Source organism: Polyodon spathula, chromosome 18, assembly GCF_017654505.1.
Source record: "Polyodon spathula isolate WHYD16114869_AA chromosome 18, ASM1765450v1, whole genome shotgun sequence".
Taxonomy (NCBI): domain Eukaryota; kingdom Metazoa; phylum Chordata; class Actinopteri; order Acipenseriformes; family Polyodontidae; genus Polyodon; species Polyodon spathula.
This window is the reverse complement of record NC_054551.1, coordinates 23,479,244-23,502,039: the sequence shown is the minus strand read 5'-3', so window position 1 is coordinate 23,502,039 and position 22,796 is coordinate 23,479,244. Positions and strand designations below refer to the sequence as shown.

General features: G+C 37.1%; 1 protein-coding gene across 1 annotated transcript in view; it reads right to left on the bottom strand.

Annotated features, from left to right (window-relative positions):
- LOC121330821 (parafibromin-like) overlaps positions 1-22,796 on the bottom strand; it is an 82,654-nt gene that overhangs the window by 42,762 nt on the left and 17,096 nt on the right. The window contains exons 9-10 of the mRNA XM_041277646.1: positions 21,887-21,965; positions 11,347-11,411 (exon numbers count right to left, since the gene is read on the bottom strand). Of these exons, the coding sequence (XP_041133580.1) occupies positions 11,347-11,411; positions 21,887-21,965 (144 nt within the window). The remainder of the gene's footprint in view (positions 1-11,346; positions 11,412-21,886; positions 21,966-22,796) is intronic.

Genomic DNA, 22,796 nt, shown 5'->3' with positions numbered 1-22,796 from the left:
CCAGGTAAAGATAATGCGATTAGGGTGTATGAAGATGACAGACTAATATCTGAAAAAACAGCTTTAAACTTGCAATGGTACAGAGGAAAATGCTCAACAGGGAAAGCTATAATGCAACTTAACTTTACAATAACAATAAATAAATCATTAAATACTTACTTTAGCTTTAATTCTGACAATATGCTGCTTATGTAAAGTTTTTTTTTTTCTTCATTCTAATTTTAAATGCTGTCTTAAATGGTATTTAAAAGGCTCTGATGTTCCATAGTGAAAATGTAATAAAAATGTAATTTAAGTTAGTATATATAAATGATCAACCATATATATATATATTAGTATATAATATATATATATATATTAGATATATATATATAATTATATATATAAAACTCTAATCATTGTAGTATTAACAGTTTATTCTCTATGTACATCAATTATTGTCTGTTGAAGAAAACAATGAAAATAAAAGGCACAAATATAAAAAGAAAACAGACTGCTTCCTAAAAAAAAAAAAAAAAGCTGACATTTATTTATTTTGTATACCTATTGTATATAATAAAATTGGTGTTCAACTTTCCATACAGACAGGAAAAGCCCTACATTGAAAACTGAACCTAGTTTTTTGTAAATCCATTTACAAGCAAATTTATGGCTCTTTCAGACCCAGATTTGCAGTAATTATGGACTACACAATCAAGTTTTTCAAAAGGTAATCCGATATTTGTGTCAATCAGGGTTTGTGAAACTAGCCCTTAATGATTACATTTCAGAAGATTAGATACACAAAAAGTCATATATTCAATGATTTTATTTAATTACAATGTAACTGTGTGGTGGAGTGTAAGATATATATAGATATATACATATACACATACACACACAACACTACATATATATATATATATTGTATATATATATATATATATATATATATATATATTGTATTTTACTATGTATATGATATAATACATTCATATATATATATATATATATATATACACACACACACACACACACACACACACACACACAAGCTTCAGATACTAAATTTTTAATGTTCGGCTTCGTATTCACTTGAAACGATAAAAGTACCATACACTTATTTACCACCTCACCAGAAGTTGCACGACATTCAAAAATAGCAACTGGAAAGCAGCTCTGCGAGATGCGAGATTAAAAAAAAAAAAAAAAAAAAAAAAAAAAAAAAACCACAGGATCAACACGCCAGCTCTTGAGCCTCTATTTAAAAGTTTGACAGCAAAAAATAAACAAACCAGATTATAAATAAATGCATAGTGATCTCTATTAAAGGCCACCTGGTTGTGCTGCTTTAGAGCGAGTCATGGGGCAGAAAATGCCTCGCTTAAACAATGCCCAACTTGCAAGAAATGTTCTGTAGCGATTTTTATATAGATTTTATATATTATATATTTTTGTTGCGACTTTCTGTTATGTGGAATGTAATAAAAAAGAATAAAAAACGGTGAGTTTTTGCCCCTTCATTTTACAACGCCATTTCCACATTTGTTTTATTCAAAATGTTTAAAGTTAAATTTCAGTTTTTGTTTGCTTATTCGGCTACAAAAAGGCACAAGTAAACCATGTTATTACTTTATGAAAACGTGTCTATGGCGAGTTTACTGCGAAGGAACGGCAATGGCATGGAATAAAAAAAGTAAAAAAAGAAACGAAATGCAGTGTTAACTATCTACTATTTATTATTTCGAGAATGAACAGAACAACGCTGAACTTGAACTGCATCCTTTGTTTTGTAGTTAATTCACTGGGGTATAGGAAGGCCTACAAAATGTATTCTTTACTCCTGGGATATCGTGTTGTGTTACACATTGTAACACCATTCTGTAAAATAAAACACACACACACACACACACACACACGTAGTGTTTTTACTGACCCTGACCCAATTAACACACACACTACCTATGTTAAATTGAATACATTATGATGGTTTTAATTTCCGTGTATTTCTACTGTGTATGGTAACTGTAGAGGGCCCATGTCTCTCCAAAAAAAAAAAAAAAAAAAAAAACCTTGTCTAAGCGAAGCCTTTCAATAATTGGCCAGTAGTTTCACTACAACTGTTTTATTAAACCTATGATGTCACAGAGCAAGTGTCATTATCCGAGTGGGACTGCTGGGTGACTGCAACAGTTCTTTGACTGTCGACTAGAAAGACCAATGGCCAGATTTGTGGGTTAGCTGAAACTATATTGGTTATGTGACATGGTGAGTTGCCATCTAGGGGTTTAATAATATTTGTTTCTATATAAAGTTAAATATAAAATTCTAAACAAAAATACTAGTCCAGTGCATCTCTCAAGTTATTTTTAATAAACTTCAGATACGCAGGGGAGCATCACGTTCCAAATGGGGGCGCAGAGGGGAGAACCTCGCTATAGTAATTATTTCTCAAGTAGTTGAGAGATCCAGGGGGTGCGAGGCAGAATCTTGCAATGCATTCCTAATGGTCACCATAACAGACCATGAATCTAAAACTTCTTTGTAATATAAAATAAGCTAGCCACTGTTTACTGGGCTAGGGAACAGACTTTACATTTATTCAAATATCTATCCAGGATACACAACTGAGATGACACATCTAGTTTACAGTGTGGTCCAGATTTGAAGAAAGAATGAATCCCCAAAGTCCTTTTTGTTATTGTAATAGACAGAAATCAGATTTAACCTGACCTTAAAGTCAACCTGAGACCTATCAGAGCGACAGTTCCTGAACCAGTCTATGGCACAGCATTTCCAAAGAAACAGACACAAACATCCAGCCCACAGCAAATTATCCTCTCAAGAGATTCTTCTGCTGTGCAATTTTCTAGGCCATCATCTCAGGCAAGATGATATCCACTAACATTTTCCAACAGATGGCAGATTTCAGCAGTTACACATGGACTGGCAGATGGAATGTTTCCAACAATGAACCAATCTCTAACTGTAGATTTAATTTTACATCAACACTGCATCAGTAGTGGGAATTTAAAAACTCATGTTGGCCCCATCAGCCCAACCAACTTGATTATTTTTCAAGATAACACTATATGTGCTGACATATCTGTACACTACGGCATATGAGCAATAGGGCTAGTCAAGATTATTTGATTTTGAGATTACTGAAACGTTTTCAATTCATCTGCACACATGGTTTAAATTAAAAGGACAAAATAAATGGCATTGCCTAACCCTAATCTCCATTGCTGCAGACACCTGACAATTCACCGTTTGTCAACAACTCTAGGGGCAGAAGACTTGTGGATTGAGTTCATTACAACTTGGAAAACCTTTAGAGTTTAGTTCATTGCAATAGGTATTATCCTGTATAATATAATTACGGCTGTCCTCTGTACTAACCACAGGATTTGTTTATTGCAAGAGACTCAAATGTTTACAGTTAACTGTGTAATGAGGCTGGGCTTTGAGCCTCAGATACTACCCAGTATGGGTCATTCCATGACAAATTAAAATCTTACCATCTCAAATTAGCACCAAACCCAGTACTTCGGGTTGTTCCAGCCTGATACATTAAAAATAAAATTAGTTATCCAAAGACCAAAAAGATAGTACCTAAATATTTTCAGTAGGGCCTTATGTCAGTTCCTTTCATACATATTCATACCATATGTAAATATATGCAACTTTCTGATTTCCAGCAGGAAAAAAATGTCGACTATATCACTGTAACTGACTCCGAGAACAATGTGTTCTTGGTGAAATATTGGGCACTGAAGAGTAACGGAAAAAAAAAAAAAAAAAAAAAAAAAAAAAAAAAAAAAAAAAAAAAAAAAAAAAATCAAAAACACATTAATAAAAGCAGTGTATTTGGCAAATAATACTAACAACAATAATAATCATAATAATAACGATAATCATTATTTAGCTTACTCTAGAATGTTCTCAAATTTCACTGAACAAAAGTGACATTGCAGAGTACATTGCTGTGGGATTACTACTGCAAAGATTAATGGACTTGCTTGAGTTTCAGAAAACATCTTTCAGCCACAGTAAGACCCGTTACGAAGAACATGTGGGTTTTTCTTGTAAACAGGCCGACACAAAGCCAAGAGATATTGCTGAAAACACTAAAAACAGAGGTATCCTTACAATCTCCCTGCATGTGATCTTCTTCTAATAAAGTATTAAGCCTTATTCCCACTGAAAATGCAGGATCACTGCCTGCACTGATTCACCATTTACACACAATACTGCCGGTTCAATGTCGGCAATTTGGCATCACTTACACAGAAGACGGATATTCTCGTGCTAACGATTTGCTAGTGTTCAGCAACATGATCAAAACATTGACTCCTCTGGTACCTGCCGAGGTATGCGTGATATTTTTCACTACACTTTCTGAATATCGCAATACACTAATGAAAAGATTGGAAGACATAGAGAGAATTTAGCCTCCGCTTGCTTTCTATTACGCACAATGCAGCGTGTCATTAACTTTTCTACTATTGTTGAAAAAACATTAGCATCTTGCACAGTTCCATCAATTCGTGCATTTCTCTCCTGCTCTGATGGTCAAAAGCTCCCTTACTACTTTTTCACAGCAATTACTGTCTGGGTCACTTGCTATTTTGTTGGATTTATTTCTTCAATCAACACGTGGTGGAAAAAGAAATTGCACGCGGGGGAATCCACCTTGAACGCAAAATGCAGTGTCAGTGGCAGCATTGCAATTTACACTGAGAAAAAGCTGTTTCAGTACCGGCACAGAGCCGTCTCTTAACCACCTCAGTGCCAGAATAAAGTGTGACTGCTTTTTACCGGCAGCTATTTGATTAAAAGGGGAAGTTGACTGCACTCAGCATTTTCTGTCTGATAATTTTATTTGCCAGATCGTATGGTAATGTGTTCACACACCATTTTCTTGATTTTATTTATTTATTTTCTGTGTGTAAAATATGTGCGATGCAAAATTCTCTGTTGTGTCTTTATACTCGGACTAAAGTGCTGAACGTTTTTATGGTATAAAATGTTGCCAATAAAAGTACCAGTACCGGGGGACTAGGGGATGTCACTGAACAACATCACATAACATGTGCAGTTATTAATCACTTGCCACATTTTCAGTTAATTGCAGTGGGAGCAGCATGTTCCTAACCCTGCATTGCAGATTACAACATGCTGCCTGTCACAACAGCTTGAAGCAATCCTAAGAACCAACTTTGGTGTAAAATAAAGATGGGAGGTAGAGTTATCTGTTCGGTGATTCAATGACCCATGCATAAAAACCAACACCCATTGTTTCCAATTAAAACCAAAACATAAAACATGAGAAGCGGATTCTAGCATGACACGGCCAGATTACGAAAGAGTGGAATGCAGAACTGTGTGGTCACCACTGACACCCAATAACCAATGGGTACACACAAGGTCCAAGATAAAAAGAAAATCGAGTCTGTCATGTACCATTTGGAAATACAGATATTTCTTGTTGAAAACCATTATAAAACTGCCGAGATATGATTAAAAAATGAGCTGTGGCAAAAAAAAAAAAGTCTGTGGCAGAAAGCAATCTTCTATTTTATGTCCATTATATTGTCAGGTCTTGGCAAAGCACAAAAGGTACTTTAGCAGTGAGCTTCAGATCCTTCACATGGTTGCTTGGACATTTGACAGCATGTTATTCAATTCACAAAGTACAAAGGCCATGATTGCCAACTGGACACAACCTGTGTGTGTGTTTGGGCGTGTGTTTTCTTATTTTTATTCATTACAAAAATGAGAAGTGCCAACAGTTTTAATGTTGCTTACTAATGGTTGTTGCACGATATATCCACACCTACAGAAGACTGAATTAAATCTACTTCACAGGATCCAGAAGCAACTAGACTGGAGCATTGCCTGGATTCCACCTCTGTACTTGGACTATATGCAATTACCTGCTGTCTAAGAAGTGTGCTGCATTAGAGTGAATACAGTTTGGAGTCAGTATGGCACTGCATTAGAGTGGATACTTAGTTAAAGCTCACTTCAGTGATTACATGAATAAATCAGTAAGAAAAAGGGACAGCTGCCCAAAACTGCTACTTAAAACAGTAACCCTCCACTACGCTTGCCCCTGGCTTAGCATAAACACAGATGAAGGGTGTATATAATATTAGAATGACTCAAAGAAATTGTAAAGATAAATGTACTCATGATCCATAAATGATAATATTAGACTTCCAGGAATTCATTAACAAAATTAACTGTGATCAAAAAACAGCTTGGTGCATTGTCCATATTGACAAAAGGTTTCTTCAAATAAAACGTTTTATCTCGCACGAACAGCTATATAGGGTTATTTAAAAGAGGATGTGGCTATTATCTAGTTTCATCAGCAGGTTTTGAAATGAACTCTACTGGTGCAGAAAGCGTCACCTTTCATGTCAGACCCCAAAAATAGTGTTTTTCTAAAACAAGCCAAGGCAACTATAGATAATTCTGATAAGTGAACAGAAGTTTTAACACAAAAGGAAAACCGAATCTGGAAAGCTACATTTTTTAAATGTACTTTATGTTTACAGATACCATTATAATAAACGCCAGTTAATTGCACTGCAGCAGAAATTGGCCTCACTGTTGTGAAGTTATGGTTTCAGAAATTGCAAACCTACAAAACTGGGCAGATGCTTCTAGGGCTATATTAGAAGGCTTGTTCGCTAGCCAGGAATTTGAAGTTTGAAACCTCTGAAGGTTCGTCAGAAACCATTCACGCACCATGAGTATTTTTTTTTTCCTTCTGTTAATAGAATCTTTTTATTTGTATAATGCATATTACTTAAACAAAAGCTGTTGTATTAAAATCCAAACAAATCGTAGCAACTCTATATGGTGCCTATCCCGTGTATGGAGCAGGGTACAGTATCCAAAGCACTGGGGGGTACCTATAGCGGTTGTAGTGCTTCAGTAAAATATGTACAGAGTATCTAGTATACAAGACCGTGTAAGAGAAGTGCTACAGTAAAGTATGTTGGAAACATACAAAATACAGGCTAACACTAATAATTTTAATTTTGAAAAAAGCTTGTGTTAACCAGATTCAAATTCCTTCATTCAACATCTTGACATCAAAGCGCTGTATACATGGGCGGCACGTATACGAGGCTTGGGGAAGGCTAAGCCTCCCCAAAATAAATTGCCTAAACCCTCAAGAAATTGTTCTGACCAACACAAAAAAAATCGAGAGACGTGAGAGAAGACCGATGTTTTTTTTTCCCCCGAAGGCGTGCAAAGCAGGTCTAACAAACATATTTCTCGTGTTTCTACAGCGCAACCGCCACACCACTACCACAATTTCAACATTTACTCAAATTGCTGTTATCTATACAAACAGCTCGATCTGAATCTGATTTTACAGATCTTGTGGCAAAATATTCTCGTAGCACACTGTCTGTTTTAATGAACCACTGTTTTGTGAGAATTTGTAACTGCATGTGACGCTACAAATCAGAACATACTTTCTTCGACCCTTTGAACAAACGCCACCTTTCAGAACACTGTTTGTGGTGCCAGATTTTGAATGTTTCTGAAGTTTTTTTTTTTTTTTTTTTTTTTTTAAAGATTTTTCCAGTCATTCACTCCATTCTCAGAAAGCAGGGTCTTTTGAACTTCTGAAAAAGTGTCTAGAAGGATGGCGGAAAACCGCATCTGCCTGCTTACGGTACTCTAAATATGAAAATGTATTTTAATATTCTGATGAAAATTAATGGTTTTGCTTACCAAAGACAGTTTTTCAGATACACAGGTAAACAAGGCTAAGATGGTCCTGTTGCAGTATCAGCAGGGTTCAAAATACAGGATTTAGTTGCATTTCAATGTCATTTGAGGAGACATGCTTGGCTGGTTTAATGTCCATTCTTCCACCGATCTGAGCCCCATATAGATATTCAAAAGTTTACGGTAAGAGTGCAGTTATTTATTTTTTTAAATATACCATATGACATACGTTGAATGCCCCTTGAACAGTGCAAATTGTTATCCTTACTGTTGTTCCCATTTGCTTAAACAGGCATACCACGGTTTAAAGTACAAGCTAGTGCTATGTTAAACTTTATTTACTTGGCCACCTTATGTTGGGGCGGGGAAAAAAAAAAAAAAAAGTCAAATATATATGTAGCACCCAAGCGATTGAGGTCTGTTTTGTGCTATACATTATACAAGTTCTCAAAAAGTCGCAGGAGAATGAATCCTGTTTACAGCTTTTATTTGTGTTCATCAGTCCGACTATATTTTTCAAAAAAAAAAAAAAATATATTATATACACATACACATACACACACATATATTATAGTATATATATATCTATATATTATATCTATATATATATATTAATATATATACACATATATATATATATATATATATATATATATATATATATATATATATATATACATAATATATACACATACACACTGCACCCCTTTTGCCCTCAGAACAGCCTCAATTCATCGGGGCATGGACTCTACAAGGTGTCGAAAGCGTTCCACAGGGATGCTGGCCCATGTTGACTCCAATGCTTCCCACAGTTGTGTCAAGTTGGCTGGTAGTGGATCTCTACTCCGAATAGCTCATTCCATCTCATCCCACAGATGCTCAATTGAATAATAATAATAATAATATTAATAATAATAATAATAATAATAATAATAATAATAATAATAATAATAATTAGTAGTAGTAAAATGTGATTGACTGATAACCTGCTTGGAACAATGACTGCTAAATTAAATTAGTTTTGCTTAAGTCCGCCGCAGTTAGCAAGTAGCTATGGTGATGTCACCAGTAAATTATGCAAATGAGTACCACTAAAGGTTTGAACCTTTCTTCTGTAATGTGTTCCGAACCTTTGAAGCTCAAACTGCACTCTTCGTTGCAGCCCTAGATGCTTCGGCATAAAAATGTACAATATCATTACTGAGCACACATTAAAATACAAATACATGCACGTCTCTGCACAGTGCTACACCTAGAATTCTCACATGTAGTTTACTAAAGGAAAGTGTTAAACAAAGAAAAGCAAGTACTGTTCTTTGGTAATTAATCTCCAAGTATGGCAGTTCAAAATACTTGCCATGTCAAAAGCACTGTTTTACTATAGAAAATGAAGCTAATTAAGACTTTTTTGTTTGTTTTTTGCTGAATAAAACAATTTCAACAGTATAAACATAGTTGCAGGAAGGACCAGTCAAGAGGTGGTTCTTGTTTTCTACTATTAAAATGGTCTTACTGCTGTAAGAAATTGAGTCTTTGCTTTTGTGCTTGCTTCTAAATATGGTCCATTGAGTTACAGTGCAGAACAATAATGTAAAACAATAATGCAACTGCTGCTGCTAGTGCAACAAGTATACATATTATATATATATATATATATATATATATATATATGTTATATATATATTTCTTACTTTAATATTCAGGCAAGTTTTACACTTGCATCGGATCTGGTACGTTATTTATATCTTTAACCAGGGCTAACAGTGCGCAGAACAGCGGTAAGAGCACTGTATAAGCAAACAGATTAATTACCTTACGATTCAGGTGCGTGCCTTTAAAGATTAAACTATTGTCATTATTTATACACAAATAAGCTTACTTGACTTGAATTCCTACTTGTTTTGCTTGAATGAGTAGTACACAACAACCTTCACTATGAAAGCTAAAAATAAATGAATTAATAAAGAACGACATTTATGAAAAAAAAAAAAAACATTTCTAAAAGTAAAAACAGGATTCTGTTATTTTGTAGTACCACTGCTTCAGATAATTACCAGTGCTTAACAGCAGTAACATTTTATTTAGAGTTGTTGTTGAACTTAAACCCGTTCATGGCCCCACAGCAACACAAACCTACTAACGTCCTTATTTAAAGATCATACATAAAAATAACTGTATGAATATAATTTAATTAATAGCAAATAAAACAAACTACAACTAACAATTACCTAGCCTATATTAATTATTCATTTTTTGTAATATCCAAAATGCCCAGCATCTTCTGTTGCAGTCACACCGCTGCTACAATAGCTGTTGTAAATAGTGTAGACTATGGTGGGTCAAACCAATGTTCGTGTAGGGACCGTTTTGCTTTTATTTATTCATTTTTAATGTTGAACTTATGGCATCTTATGTATGACTTTCCTTTTTATTTTATTTTTTATTTTACCGTTTATAGGCAAAACCATAACAAAACACAGAATAGTAGGGTGTTTACACAGAGCAAAGTTGAGTTTATATATAGTTTGCCTCCCTGGTACTCTATAGGTTAGGTGCCTCAGGTCTAAAGTTATAGTTCAACAGAAATAAAATATACTAAAAGGTCACAAGCCTACGTACATTCGAAAACATTGCAGTCATCCCCGTCCCCCTCCCAGATTATATTGGCATTTCTACGTGAATCATAGGAACGGACCTGGGGGAGACCATTTTCATGGAATTCCATCTAAGACGGAGCACTCTCACCCATGTATATTGCAAATGTATTTGTATAGTTTTTTTAGTGTTTGTTTTATTTTATTTTATTTTTTTTAATTCTCTGCTAATTTTAAAATGGGGCAATTCTAGTTCTTAATGGCATTGTTGCTTAGGAATATTCAGTAATTTCCATTTAAATTTTGTCAGGTCGTTTAAATAGCCGTAATACACTGCTACTGGTACGTTCTATGCTAAATCTTCATATTTTAAGACCCCAACAGTTACACAAAATAGAAGAAAAAAAATAGGTATGTTATGAAATAAAACTGACATTACAAAAGTCTCAAGCAGTTCCTGTTTATCTCAACCAGGGTCTGTGGAAGTCACAAATGGTCCTTGGTAATGCCATTACATGCAATTAATTTCTAGCTGTATTTTTCTACATTGGGCGACACGACTACATGGTACGCAACCCGAGTTGGTGGATAAAGTGGTATGAACTTTGTACATTAGAAGATGATGAGTGCATATCCTAACTGAATATAACCTCCATGGGAATATATTGGAAATGCAAAACCCTGATTACCTTAGTATCTGGAGATACTGCAGCAATGTTTGCAGAGCTTGTTTAGAACACATTATAGAGTCTTTGCACTGGATGTGGCCCAACACAAACCACAACCAACTTTCCGTAAGTAGTTTATTTCTCATAATGAAAACTTTTGGTCTATAGTTTTAATTGAAAATGTCTGTTTTCACCATTTCCTCAGCCCAACACACAATTCATGTCTTTAGTAATTAAATTAAAATGGGAGGGAGGGAGGAGTATTGCTCAGTTTTAAATTTGAGAAAATACTTTTGGAAAGTTTTCGGAAAATAGCAACAGCTGTCGAAACCATAAGAGCCACTTACCGTCACAGACTTCAAGGTCATGCCGTGGTAAGTACCCATGGTATCAATCTTGAAACCCTCAGTTTCTGAAAAGCACAAAGGTTACACTTAATATCCTACAGTAAACATTAACTGTATCTAGACATATGGAACAGAGTTGAAATATGATACTTTTGATGAACTACAAGCTGTAATAAAAGGGTAGATAGGATGCAAAAGAAGCTAATGTAAGATATTTAATACTTTTAAATTTCCATTTTTGATGAACACATTTACAGCCTATAGAATATCAGTCAATCATTTAATAATTACATTTGTTTTACTGTGTGGAAATTATTGGATTCCAGGGGTGGGTTGGTTATTTAAGCTTCTGACTAAAACACACATTTTTTTTCAAAGATATGCTTTCAACCTATTAATTACACTTGCAATGGACTTTACCAAAAAATATTCAACGTTTGCTGCATCACCATGACTTTTTCTAAACACATAGCAGAAATGATTAAATATATACATACATAAATAAAAACGCATTGTACAAATTAATGACACAAAAATACTTCCTCTCATTATATGCGAGTTACAGCTGGTCTCAAACTCTGATTAGCGCTAATCTTGGACTATTTTAAGTAAGGTAGTCCAGGATTAGTGCTAATCTATGGAGCGCCATTTCTGCCAAAATTATTAATTATTCAATTTGTCAATTAATTCATAGATTAATTTGTCCACCAATTCAGAAATGACTTTGGCAGTTCAATCAATTCATGCAGCAATTCATAAATTAATTAGTCAATTCATCCATATGAAAGCCTTGGCGGGCTTCTGGGCGAATCGATTGCTCCACAATTGACCTGCAAATTAAACAACTGAAAAATGAATTGCCAACTGTCAGGCTTGCACCGTGCCAACACGACAACCAATGAGAATCCAGCTGTGGCAGAAACTGGCTTTGCGGTGACTCAGACCAGAAGGAGGAAGCACAACAACCAAGGTATCTGCAGTTTCAAAAAGACGCGGCGTGCGCCTTCTATTAATTAACAAAAATAACTAAAATACTTAAACAAAAGAAACACTTGCTCACATAAAATAAATAATTAAACCAAAATAATCACAAACACAAATAACTGTTAAGGTCCGGCTAGGCAGCAGCCTTCACGGATCCTTTAAGCGTTTTTAGTTTTGCTTCGCTCTCCACTCTCGTTCTGCCTCTCGAACATCTGACCCGGAGTGCAGAGAGCTGCAGGTATTTATACAGGTGACAAGTTAATCACTTAATTCGGGAGATGGCCACCTTCTGCATGAGTTTTATAATGTGGATGGGGCTTCCCATCCATGCTGCAAAACAATAACAAAACTAAACAGAGCTACTCCGTCATACAATAAACAAACAAATAAAAACACACGATGGTTCGCAGTCATCTATAAACAAAATAAAACACAATACTATAAACAAATACAAAAACAACACAGTGGCGGGGGAGACCCTGTTCTAAAAATAAATAAACAAAATACATTTAAGCAGGGCTTTCCTACCGTCCTGCTACACCAGTCTAAAACTAAATCAGTCAATAAATAAAGTTCACTAAAAAGGTGTTTCAATCACTTCAGCCACCAGCAAAAAAAACAAAACGTTTTACTTTGATGGTGTATACTGAAGCCCTGAACTGCCACAGAACGTACTGACTCGGATCTACCCCTCTGATCTCACTCTGCACTGATTAACAGCAGCCTGGATCCAGCACTGCATCACTAGCTATATCCTGCCACCCCACTGTACATGCATTCTGCAAACTTCTTATTAAAATACTGCTTTATTCACTTATTGCAATTTTACCATATTTTGTTTATTTACTGTATTTGTCACTTTACTGCACGTCACCTTTAATAAAGACTTGTGATGTATGAATAATAATAACAAGCAAAATGACAATCTAAGTCTATAAAACTGAAACTGATATTTATGAAACTGAAATTGGAATTATTATTAAAACGAAAATTGAAATATAAATTGTTAAGAATATTCCTAACTAAACTGAAACTGGAAAAATAAAATAAAATAGAATAGAAACTTAGAGTTCGACATTAACCACGGCCCAGCTGGCCAGGGCCAGTAGAAATCTCAGTTTGGCCGTTAGTTATGAGGCTCAACTGGGCCTCTAACAAAATTAGTCCAAACTTTCCCGTCGCACATCTTATTTGCTGTACAGTCACCATCTGTTGGTTCAATTCGTTACCTTGACATGGCAGTTTTTATAATTATCTTTTTATATATACTCCTCCCCCCTCCCCCCAACAACTAAGCAACCAACTGCACCAATAAGCCAAAAGCGTTTAAATCAATAATGATGAAGAAAGAAAAAAAAATTGACAATAAAACAGCAGCTTTTTTGTTGGCAATTCAACATTTAGTTGACCTCATATCCAGTCTCACAGTAATAGTCCTCAAGATAGCAGGTGTTTGTCTGCTGCTGTGACTGTGGCGAAAAAAGATGCGCCGATGAATACCCAGATACGAGCATGGAAGCTGGACAACAGGATCGAATTGTCAAATTTTTTGATTTGGGATACAATGTGTTCAGGTCAGAAATGCCATTCACAATCTTTACAGGATTTGTTTGTATCAGCAGTAAGATTGGTGCTGACTTGGGAGAGGCTACATGCGACAACGATCTGAGAATCGGTTGGTTTACAATATCCTGCAAGGCATGCTGAAAGAAGGCAGCTACTGATGTATTACTCTGGTTTTCAATTTAGCATATTTTAGATTCTTACATATTGCTGTGGAAGAAAGCACTGGGGAGCACTTCGCTAATTTAATGAATACATTTCTGAAAGCCTAAAGTATGAGAATGTAGTTTACAAAATAGCACAATAATAGTTTAGACATTAAATATTGGGTGAATTTATTGCAGATGATAACTCATTATTTTATTTACATATTGTCATCTCATCAAAACATGTTTAATGTACAAAAAGCCAGATTTAAAAAAAAAAGAGATCAGCCATTACCATTTAAATCTATGATATACACATAATCAGAATGGTTAAACAAATAATCCATAAGATTGTTTATTTTATTTTTGAATGGCTCTAACACACAACCTAATACATTACTCTGCTATTAACTTGCTGAGCAAGGTGATAGTTTTGGGCCAGTTAAAATTGTATCCGGGCCAGTAAAAACACTACCTCAGTGGTCCAGGGGCCAGTAGTAAAAAATCTAAATGTAGAGCCCTGCTTAAATAAAAAGCTGCAACTGAAATAACCTTGCTAATGAGGTTTCTTCAATTAACGTTTTATTCATTTCACTGGCTCTCTGAATCATTATTTCTTTTGCTGGTGCTACACTGACTTTGCACTAAGTCTTTGTTGTCTTTAGGCAAACCAGTTTCTAAATAAAAAGACTGCAAATACTTCCACAGTGGCTACAGAGAACAGCTCACTTTATACTTTTGTGCCAATGCTTGTTGAGGAACAAATAAGCATAAGGTCTTGTGAAGAACACATATTTAACAGGTGTGTGACTTTCACAATCTGTATTAAAAAAACAAAAAACAAAAAAAACACACAAAAAACACATCATATATTGCTGCAGAGTAAAATCTCTGGTTTGCATAATTGAATTGCAATGCAAATGCCCCCCTCCCCCCTCTCTTTGGCTGCACTGACTGATGGATGTTACAGGAATCTGTGTACACTTCATTGAGCTAACGACTGCATCTGTCACAAATGTGCTTTGTATAATGGATCCGCCCACACACCCACTACCATGGTCACTGTCATTTATCCTCTGAAATGTACAAGCAACAAAAAGGAAAACTGTGCTTTATGCTGTTTATTACACCATTTGTACCTCATCTGTCTTTCACCATCAAAGGTTCGTATCAAAATGGGTCTGCATAAAAGGTGGAATTCACCATTTTGACCACTGATGTTCCCGAATTCCATTACCTCCTGTTAAACACTAATTTTTGCCAAAACACTTGCAATGTATAACCAAGTGCTTTAAAGAGATTAAAACTGCCTATAGATATATTGGGGATAAGAACTTGTAATGAGGCCTAACAGCATTAAAAAGGTCAGCAACACTTAACTGGCTCCTATTTTTAACTCATTATATTTGGCATAAAATGAATATCTATTAACAGCATCAAATAATGTAAATTATTTATTTAACAATTACACCTGAGTATTCATTTTAGAATACTTCAGACAAGTGATACTCAATCTCTGCAACTTGATAGTGGTTAAGTCCTTCCATGTACATTTCACCTGACATTCATTACACTTTAGAGCCAATAAGAAAAAACAGTACTATATAGATCATCACCAGGGATCCTATTTTCCAGCAATAAAAAAAAAAAAATAAAAAAAAAATAAATAAACTATTATTCCGCGAGTACAATAAAAAAGGTTAAAATGAGTTTTCCCTGCCACATTATACGACACACAAATAGTACTACTGGGTAACAATTAACACAGGAAGTATTTATTATTCTTGTTGTGACTGTTGTATTTTAAGGTCATAACTTTATTATGGAACTGTAACCTTGCATTACAGTGTAACATAAGTAAGTCACTTTGGATATATGCGTCTACTAAATAAAATGGTTAAACTTTCAAATTCTAAGCAAGTTATAAGCTTACCAGCGCCACTAATCAATAAACCAAACAAACATAACTATTTTTTATCCAAATAATTATAAATAAATTCCCTATTATAAAAAACAAAACAACATTCGTGTTAGTTCAACTCAGAGTTAGTCTTCATCATCCGAATGGCTGTTGTTAAAATAGAGCTGCAGCATTCCAGCTACAATTGGTCTCACTTTGGAATGCCACCAGCTCCCTAATGTGTTTGCTAACAAAGTCTTGAATTACTGGTTGATCCACTTTGTACAGAGGAATGTTGGCTTTTACACACATTTTGACAAAATCTGAACAGTTTCTTGCTGTTCTTTGGCAGTTGTAAGACACTGAAATTATCCAAACAGAGTGGTCTGTTTCAAGGGAATGTTGAATCCTTATTGGCTGTAACCTAACCTTTATTTTTGGTGTTAGCATTTGGGGGTGCGACTTGAATTGAGGGGCGACTTAAATTTGAGTAAACACAGTATATTATTTAATTATTGAGCTTATTGCTTCATTTAAATTGGTTTCTTTATGTTAAGTTTTCAGGGCATTTTGTTAATGCAAGCCTATTTTTGTTTTTCGCTGTTCTACTTTTTTTGAATGGAACTGTTCATTTTAAACATTATTTTTTACACAACAGTACTCGTACACGTTTGGTCACCATAACTTGCATGAAACCGGAGTGTAATAATCCAGCACCTCTGCACTTAAGTATTTGTATATCAGCTGACAGTTCAGAAGACATCCCATCACGCCTTTCTTCTTAAAGGCGTACAGCCTCTATACATGAACCCCCAATGTTTCTCATAAGCACCTGGGTACATACTCTTACGATATCAACAAAAGGAATATGTTTTTTTTTTGTGGTTTTTATTTTGGTGAATACTTCTAGCTATTATGTACTATACATCAACTTACAGTACAACAATACAACATGGACAATGATAATGCCCAAAAAATAACTTTAAAAGTAGCTGGTGCAAATATAGTATTAGGCTGTGGATTGCTTATTTTGAAAACCCTGCATTCGTCACTATTTTTGCTTTGAAAATAATCTGTTATTTTCTTAGCAGTCATTTTAAAGTTTTAGGCTCTCGAAGTGCTGAACACAAAAAAACCACCCCTTCAACTCCGACTGGTTAAATATTGTGTCGACGTGTTTCCAAGCTTTTGTTTTTTTCACCTAGCAACAAGCAAGTGGTCTAGTCTGCTAGAAGTGCAATCAATCCTTATTGTTAAAAGCACAACATCTGCAAGAATATGCATAGTCGTTTCAATTTAACTGCATTTATCAAACCAGCATTCTAATTTTAAAATTTATTATAATAAATTCAAGGCATGTAAGCATTTTTCAGGACCAACAAACTAATCAATCAGGCATGTCTCAAGAACTTAGAGAAGTACAGCGCCCTTCAGTCTTGAATATAAATTAAAACACGCAAAGCAAATTTAACTACAAAAGGGCGAGGTCTCTGCTTTCATTATTTCTCCAAACAATGGTTTAATTAAACTTGCACACATCATTCCCTGAACATATATTATTAGAGGTCACTACGGGTAGAAAATCCGGTACCAGGTATCCACAGTAAAAAATACCCAGGTATCCGGATCTTTTTTGGGTAATGATTAAAAAATAAAATAAAATAATAATACTAATACTAATATTAACCCTTTACAGTCCTATGTCAGACCAGTTCCGACATTACAATTTTCCCTTTCCAATCCATTATCAAAGACGTGAAGCACAGGTCTCTAGACGTTTTTTCTCAGTGGGGCTAAAAAAAAAAACAACAAAAAAACACTTATGGCCAAGTGAGACAGATAGGAGGCGAGAGAAGCTGGGAAAGAAGAAAAGGGAGGCGGATCTGAGCAATACACATAGCCCCTGCACCACAGAGATGGTGATATAGTTATAGTGATAAAATAATGATTTGGATCACATTACTGAGGAGTTTGGTGATAAAACGAGTGATCAGGAGAGGATTTATCAATATGCACGACTATGAAGAGGTATGTGAAAAATACAGCGAACAGGGGGTGACTGGAGATGTAGTATTGAGTGTCCTTTTGCAATGCAATGCCTTTTAAACCTGTTTTACTATGAAAGAAAGAAATAAATAAAAAAACAGTGTGTGTAAAAATAAATTGGACCCGACGTGCCTGACAGGCGCTGAATAAATAGGCCGCTAAGGTTTAATGGTTAAGGGAAGGATACATATTTAAACACTATATATTACGCATACATTTAGTCACTTCAGATCTGTAGACTTGTGTAACCTTTCAGTACTGGAAACATCGAAACAACAACCAGAGTTCTCACCAGGAACCATTCACAGTGAGGTGGTAGGAGGAGCGGGGGCTGGGCGAGAAAAAGAAACAGATCCTCGCAACCCCCTGCAGGAGAGGCAGGACAAGTCATGCACATGGTTCCGCTTTTTGGAAGTAGTTGTCGGCATAATATTCTATATCTATGGTTGTCAGTAGCTAGATACAGAGTCGGCGTCACAGGATGACATACTCCATAACACGTGGATGCCATTCCACAGAGGGAAACAAGATTTTTACCATAGCGTCATTGTTTTTGTCCGACTGAAAAAACTGTTTTTGCCTTTTATAACATTAAAATGGCCTACGATTGTGGTTCTCTTTCAATTTGAAAATAGCCATCAACTAATGGGTATCGCCATCAGGTGATAGGATTACGCTGAGCTTAATATAAAAGCTGTCTTTAGGTATACCTCCGTAGCTCTGACGTCAGCACCCCGCCACTTGGGTGCTGAATGACTATGCAGAGCGTAGGAAGCCCTGCCTCTCTTGCTTTCAGCTGCTGATTGGGACTGAGAGTAATGTATTTGTTGTTCTACAACACTCTGATTATTAAAAAATAAAATTCAGTGTTTGTACCCTCCGTTGCCTTAATTGTGCATGGGAAGCTGGCGGCTGCCCCTTCCCTGGGTTTATCTTACTGAAAACCTAGTTACATTCGCATCCCCTTAAGCACTCGGCTGAGTCGCTTATTCGAGCGTTCTCGTTCTTTTCAGCTTGCTGACTCCGAGTCTGTCTCACTTACTATTATTATTTATTACTTTGAGAGCTTATTGTTATTACCTGTATATTTTATTACTTGTACTAAAATTTGTTTTTTTCTTTCAGAGAGAAACACAATGTGTGTGTGTGTGTGTGTGTTGGCCCTGGGCCAGACGGAACACTACAACAGCGGTCTTTTAGATCACAGCCTGCTAGACACTCAGCAGCGGTCTTTATTAGACCACAGCCTGCTCCAGACACCAGCTGCACACAGAGTTTTTTCTCTGTGTGTTGGCTTAGATCTCCCGATCTAAATTTTAATCTGGTTTTCTGAGGAATTATTCCCCAAGTGTGTCTCACCACACCCTCGCAGCGCACACGCGAACCTGTGCACCCCCGTACCCCGTGCATACCCGTTCTGGTACATTTATTCGCGCACCTGTGGCTTGTGCGCTCTCCGTGCACACGCCCACGCATCCGAGCACCCCGTGCACTCATTGGTGCACATCTGTTCTGTGCCCATGCACTTAGCATGCACATACCCGTTCCTGTGCTCTGTGCACATTTGTACCCGCCGTGCAACCCGAGCAAGTGATGTGCGCTATGCCAGGTTTCCATGAATGCGGCTCTTGTAGCCGGAAAATGCTCAGAGGACCCGCATGAATTCTGTGTTTCATGCCTAGGTCCAGAACATGCTGCTTCGGCTCTATCCGACAGAGCATTCTGCACTATCTGCGGGAAGTTCCAGAGGTGGGTCCTAAAAGCTAGAGCCAACAGGGCAGTGGGGCTGGGATCTCCTTCTAGCAGGGCATCTCATTCTGAGTCTGTTCCCCCTTCAGGTGGTACAGCATCATCTCATGCCCGCCTGCAGGTATCCAGGTCACCCTCCCAGTCTCTCAGGCGACGCTCTCGCTCATCTACCAGGAGCATGGGGCAACTTCAGCGCTCCCCTCCTAAGGAGCGTTCACCTCTCGCGCCCCAGGTCCCCTAGGGACAAACAGCCTAGCGGGATCTCTGCCCTCACAGATCACATTGGTCGTTTTATGGAGGTGGTGATGGGACAACAGTCACTCATGATGAGTACGTTGTCGGCCCCTGGCACCACGGCTGCTCCGGTTCCCCGGCCACCCATTCCGACTGTTGAGCCAGAGTCTGAGCCTGAAGCTATCTCAGACTATGAAGAGGACATCATTTCTCTGCAGGCATCTGGTGACAATGAGTTTGTGCAGCAGGGACCTTCTTGCAACTCGGTGGAAGAGCTGCAACAGGAACCGGAGGTATCTCCAGGGGCAGCGTTTGAGGCTTTGAGCGAGCAAGCGGCTCAACGTCTACGGGTGGAATGGCCCAGAGACAAGGAGTCCCAGGGCTCCTGGTTCTCCTCGGTTAAGCCAATACAGGACAGGACACTGCCCCTTTTCCCAGACTTTGTTAAGGAGGTCCAGTCTTCCTGGTCCAACCCAGTGTCAGCACCTAGCACGTTGGCTGGAGGTCAGGTTTTTTCTTCCATGCAGGGAGCAGAGGGTGCCGGCTTGGCAGCCTTCCCCCTGGTGGACTCCGCCATTGCGGCCCTCATACAGGCACCGGGCATTGCACCAGCCAAGGACCTACAATGTTCTAACAGAGTGTCGGACAACAGAGACGGACCTCAAAAAGACTTGCTCCCAAGCTGCCCGGCTTGCCAATGTGTCGAGCATGCTTTCTGTCTATCAGGCCATCCTTATTAAGGAGCTCTCTGATATGGTACAGGCGGCTCACAGAGAAGAGCTGAACCAGGTCTCTGAGGCAGTCACCAGACTGGCCCAACTCAAGGCCAGTGCGGAGGGCTGATGCCTTGCGGCACTGGTGGTCACCAGGCGGCAACTCTGGCTTTCCCAGGAAAGAGTTCAGGAGCAAGACAAAAGGCTCATAAAGGCTAATGGCGACTTATTTCGCAGTTAACTTATTTCCTGTGACAACGGTACTGAATTGTTTCTGATGTAATTATAGAATAAAAACACACTAAACTAAAAAGTAGCCTTTATTTAATGAATCATTTTTGACTCCACAAACTGCCACAGCCAAACATATTATTATTAAATGTGGTCTTCATCAAGGAACTTCGGTGTTAGTCTTGTCAGCGTCACAGAAAAGACCAATATCTAATGTCATATCTAGATAACTGGCTGTTCGTATTTGTCATACATAGTGTTTTTTGTCCTCGCTTGACTAAAAAAAAAATGTATTGTTGACTAATATTTGTCACTATTTTCTGTAAAGAAATTAACATTGTTATAGCCTTGGGCTGGTAGTAAATTAAAATCAGAGGCCCAACACCCCCCCCCCCCCCCCCTACAAAGCCCCCCCCCCCCCCCCCCCCCCCCCCCCCCCCCCCCCCCCCCCCCCCCCCCCCCCCCCCCCCCCCCCCCCCCCCCCCCAGCCCCCCCCCCCCCCCCCCCCAAACATTGTTATAGCCCCCCCCCCCCCCCCCCCCCCACAAATAATAAATAAATAATAAAAAAAACAAGTAACAATTATACTAAATTTGAACGGAGGTAGGTAGTTAAATGGGGTAGAAATCCTCAATTTATTGCAATAAAAATGCATCAGAATGCAGTAGTCCTGATTGTTGTACTCTAAAATGACATGTACAATTACACTTTCCTAAATAATAAATTCCATGATATATTTATTGTTGAAATGTCAGGGTTTAATTTTAAGCTGTTACATATTAACGCAATTTTAATTGTCAAAACTGAAACAACTGTTGAATAGCAACTGACACAAAAGCAACATTTGGGACAGAAAAGCTTCTACACTCCTCATTATCTTGAATACTAAAAATAAAAATAGTCACCATTAAGTCTTACTTAAATCACTATGTCATGTAATAAAAATAAAAGAAAAACACAAGATTTAATTTTACCTTCTTTCCCTTTGAATCTTTCCTGATCATATCTGTTGTAAGCAGCGGGCACCGGTTGTTTGTTTCTTAAGGAAGGATCCTAAAAAAACAAAATGCCATTACATAAAAAAAAAGCTTCATGCAACGTGATTCACGACTACTACTTCATTCAGACATTTCAAGTATTCTATATTCTATTGAAAGAGAGTAGCTACCAAGGTTATTACATTCATTATCTTCTTATTAGCACCAACTGTAGTACCACTGGCCCCCTTTTCAATTATGGGGCTGCTTCTGAAAAGACTACAGATGCCGATTTTATTTTTTTCTTATAATTGGTTCGGAAATTTCCATTTAGGATGTATCTCCAGTTTGTGCCATTGTGCTCCCCTTTAAGTAAATACTCAACAAAAATCACTTTCGTAGAGAGGACAGAAATTACAGCTGCACACCTGCTAGTAAAATGGACAACATTTCTGTTTTTCAGAAGCAAAGCCACCCACCTACGACATTCTTGCTGGAACAGTTAGTAAACAGGGTAACTAATAATCATCTAAGAAGACACAAGAAGATATAAAAACAGGTAAGACATTAAATATAGCAAAAAAAGCTACACGACTTCCAGATTTAGGCTATTACAATTGTTTTTGGCTTTGTCATATTTGCAAATGTTCACATTTGACCTGCAAGTTTGCTTCATCTTTCCTCCATTCAGATGCAGCCAAAATGATGTGCACGCGCTCAGAAACTGGCACCTCTACTGAGACATGATTAATGAGCCCAGGCTATGATGTTCATACATAAAACTTCTGAATTGTATCTGAGTTTGTTTTCCATTTTCATATCAATGCTTTTTAAAATGTACCCATCAAAATGACTACCACTGGTGGTTCTAGGTAGTAGCAGAAACCCAGCAGTTCTAGTGTTAAAA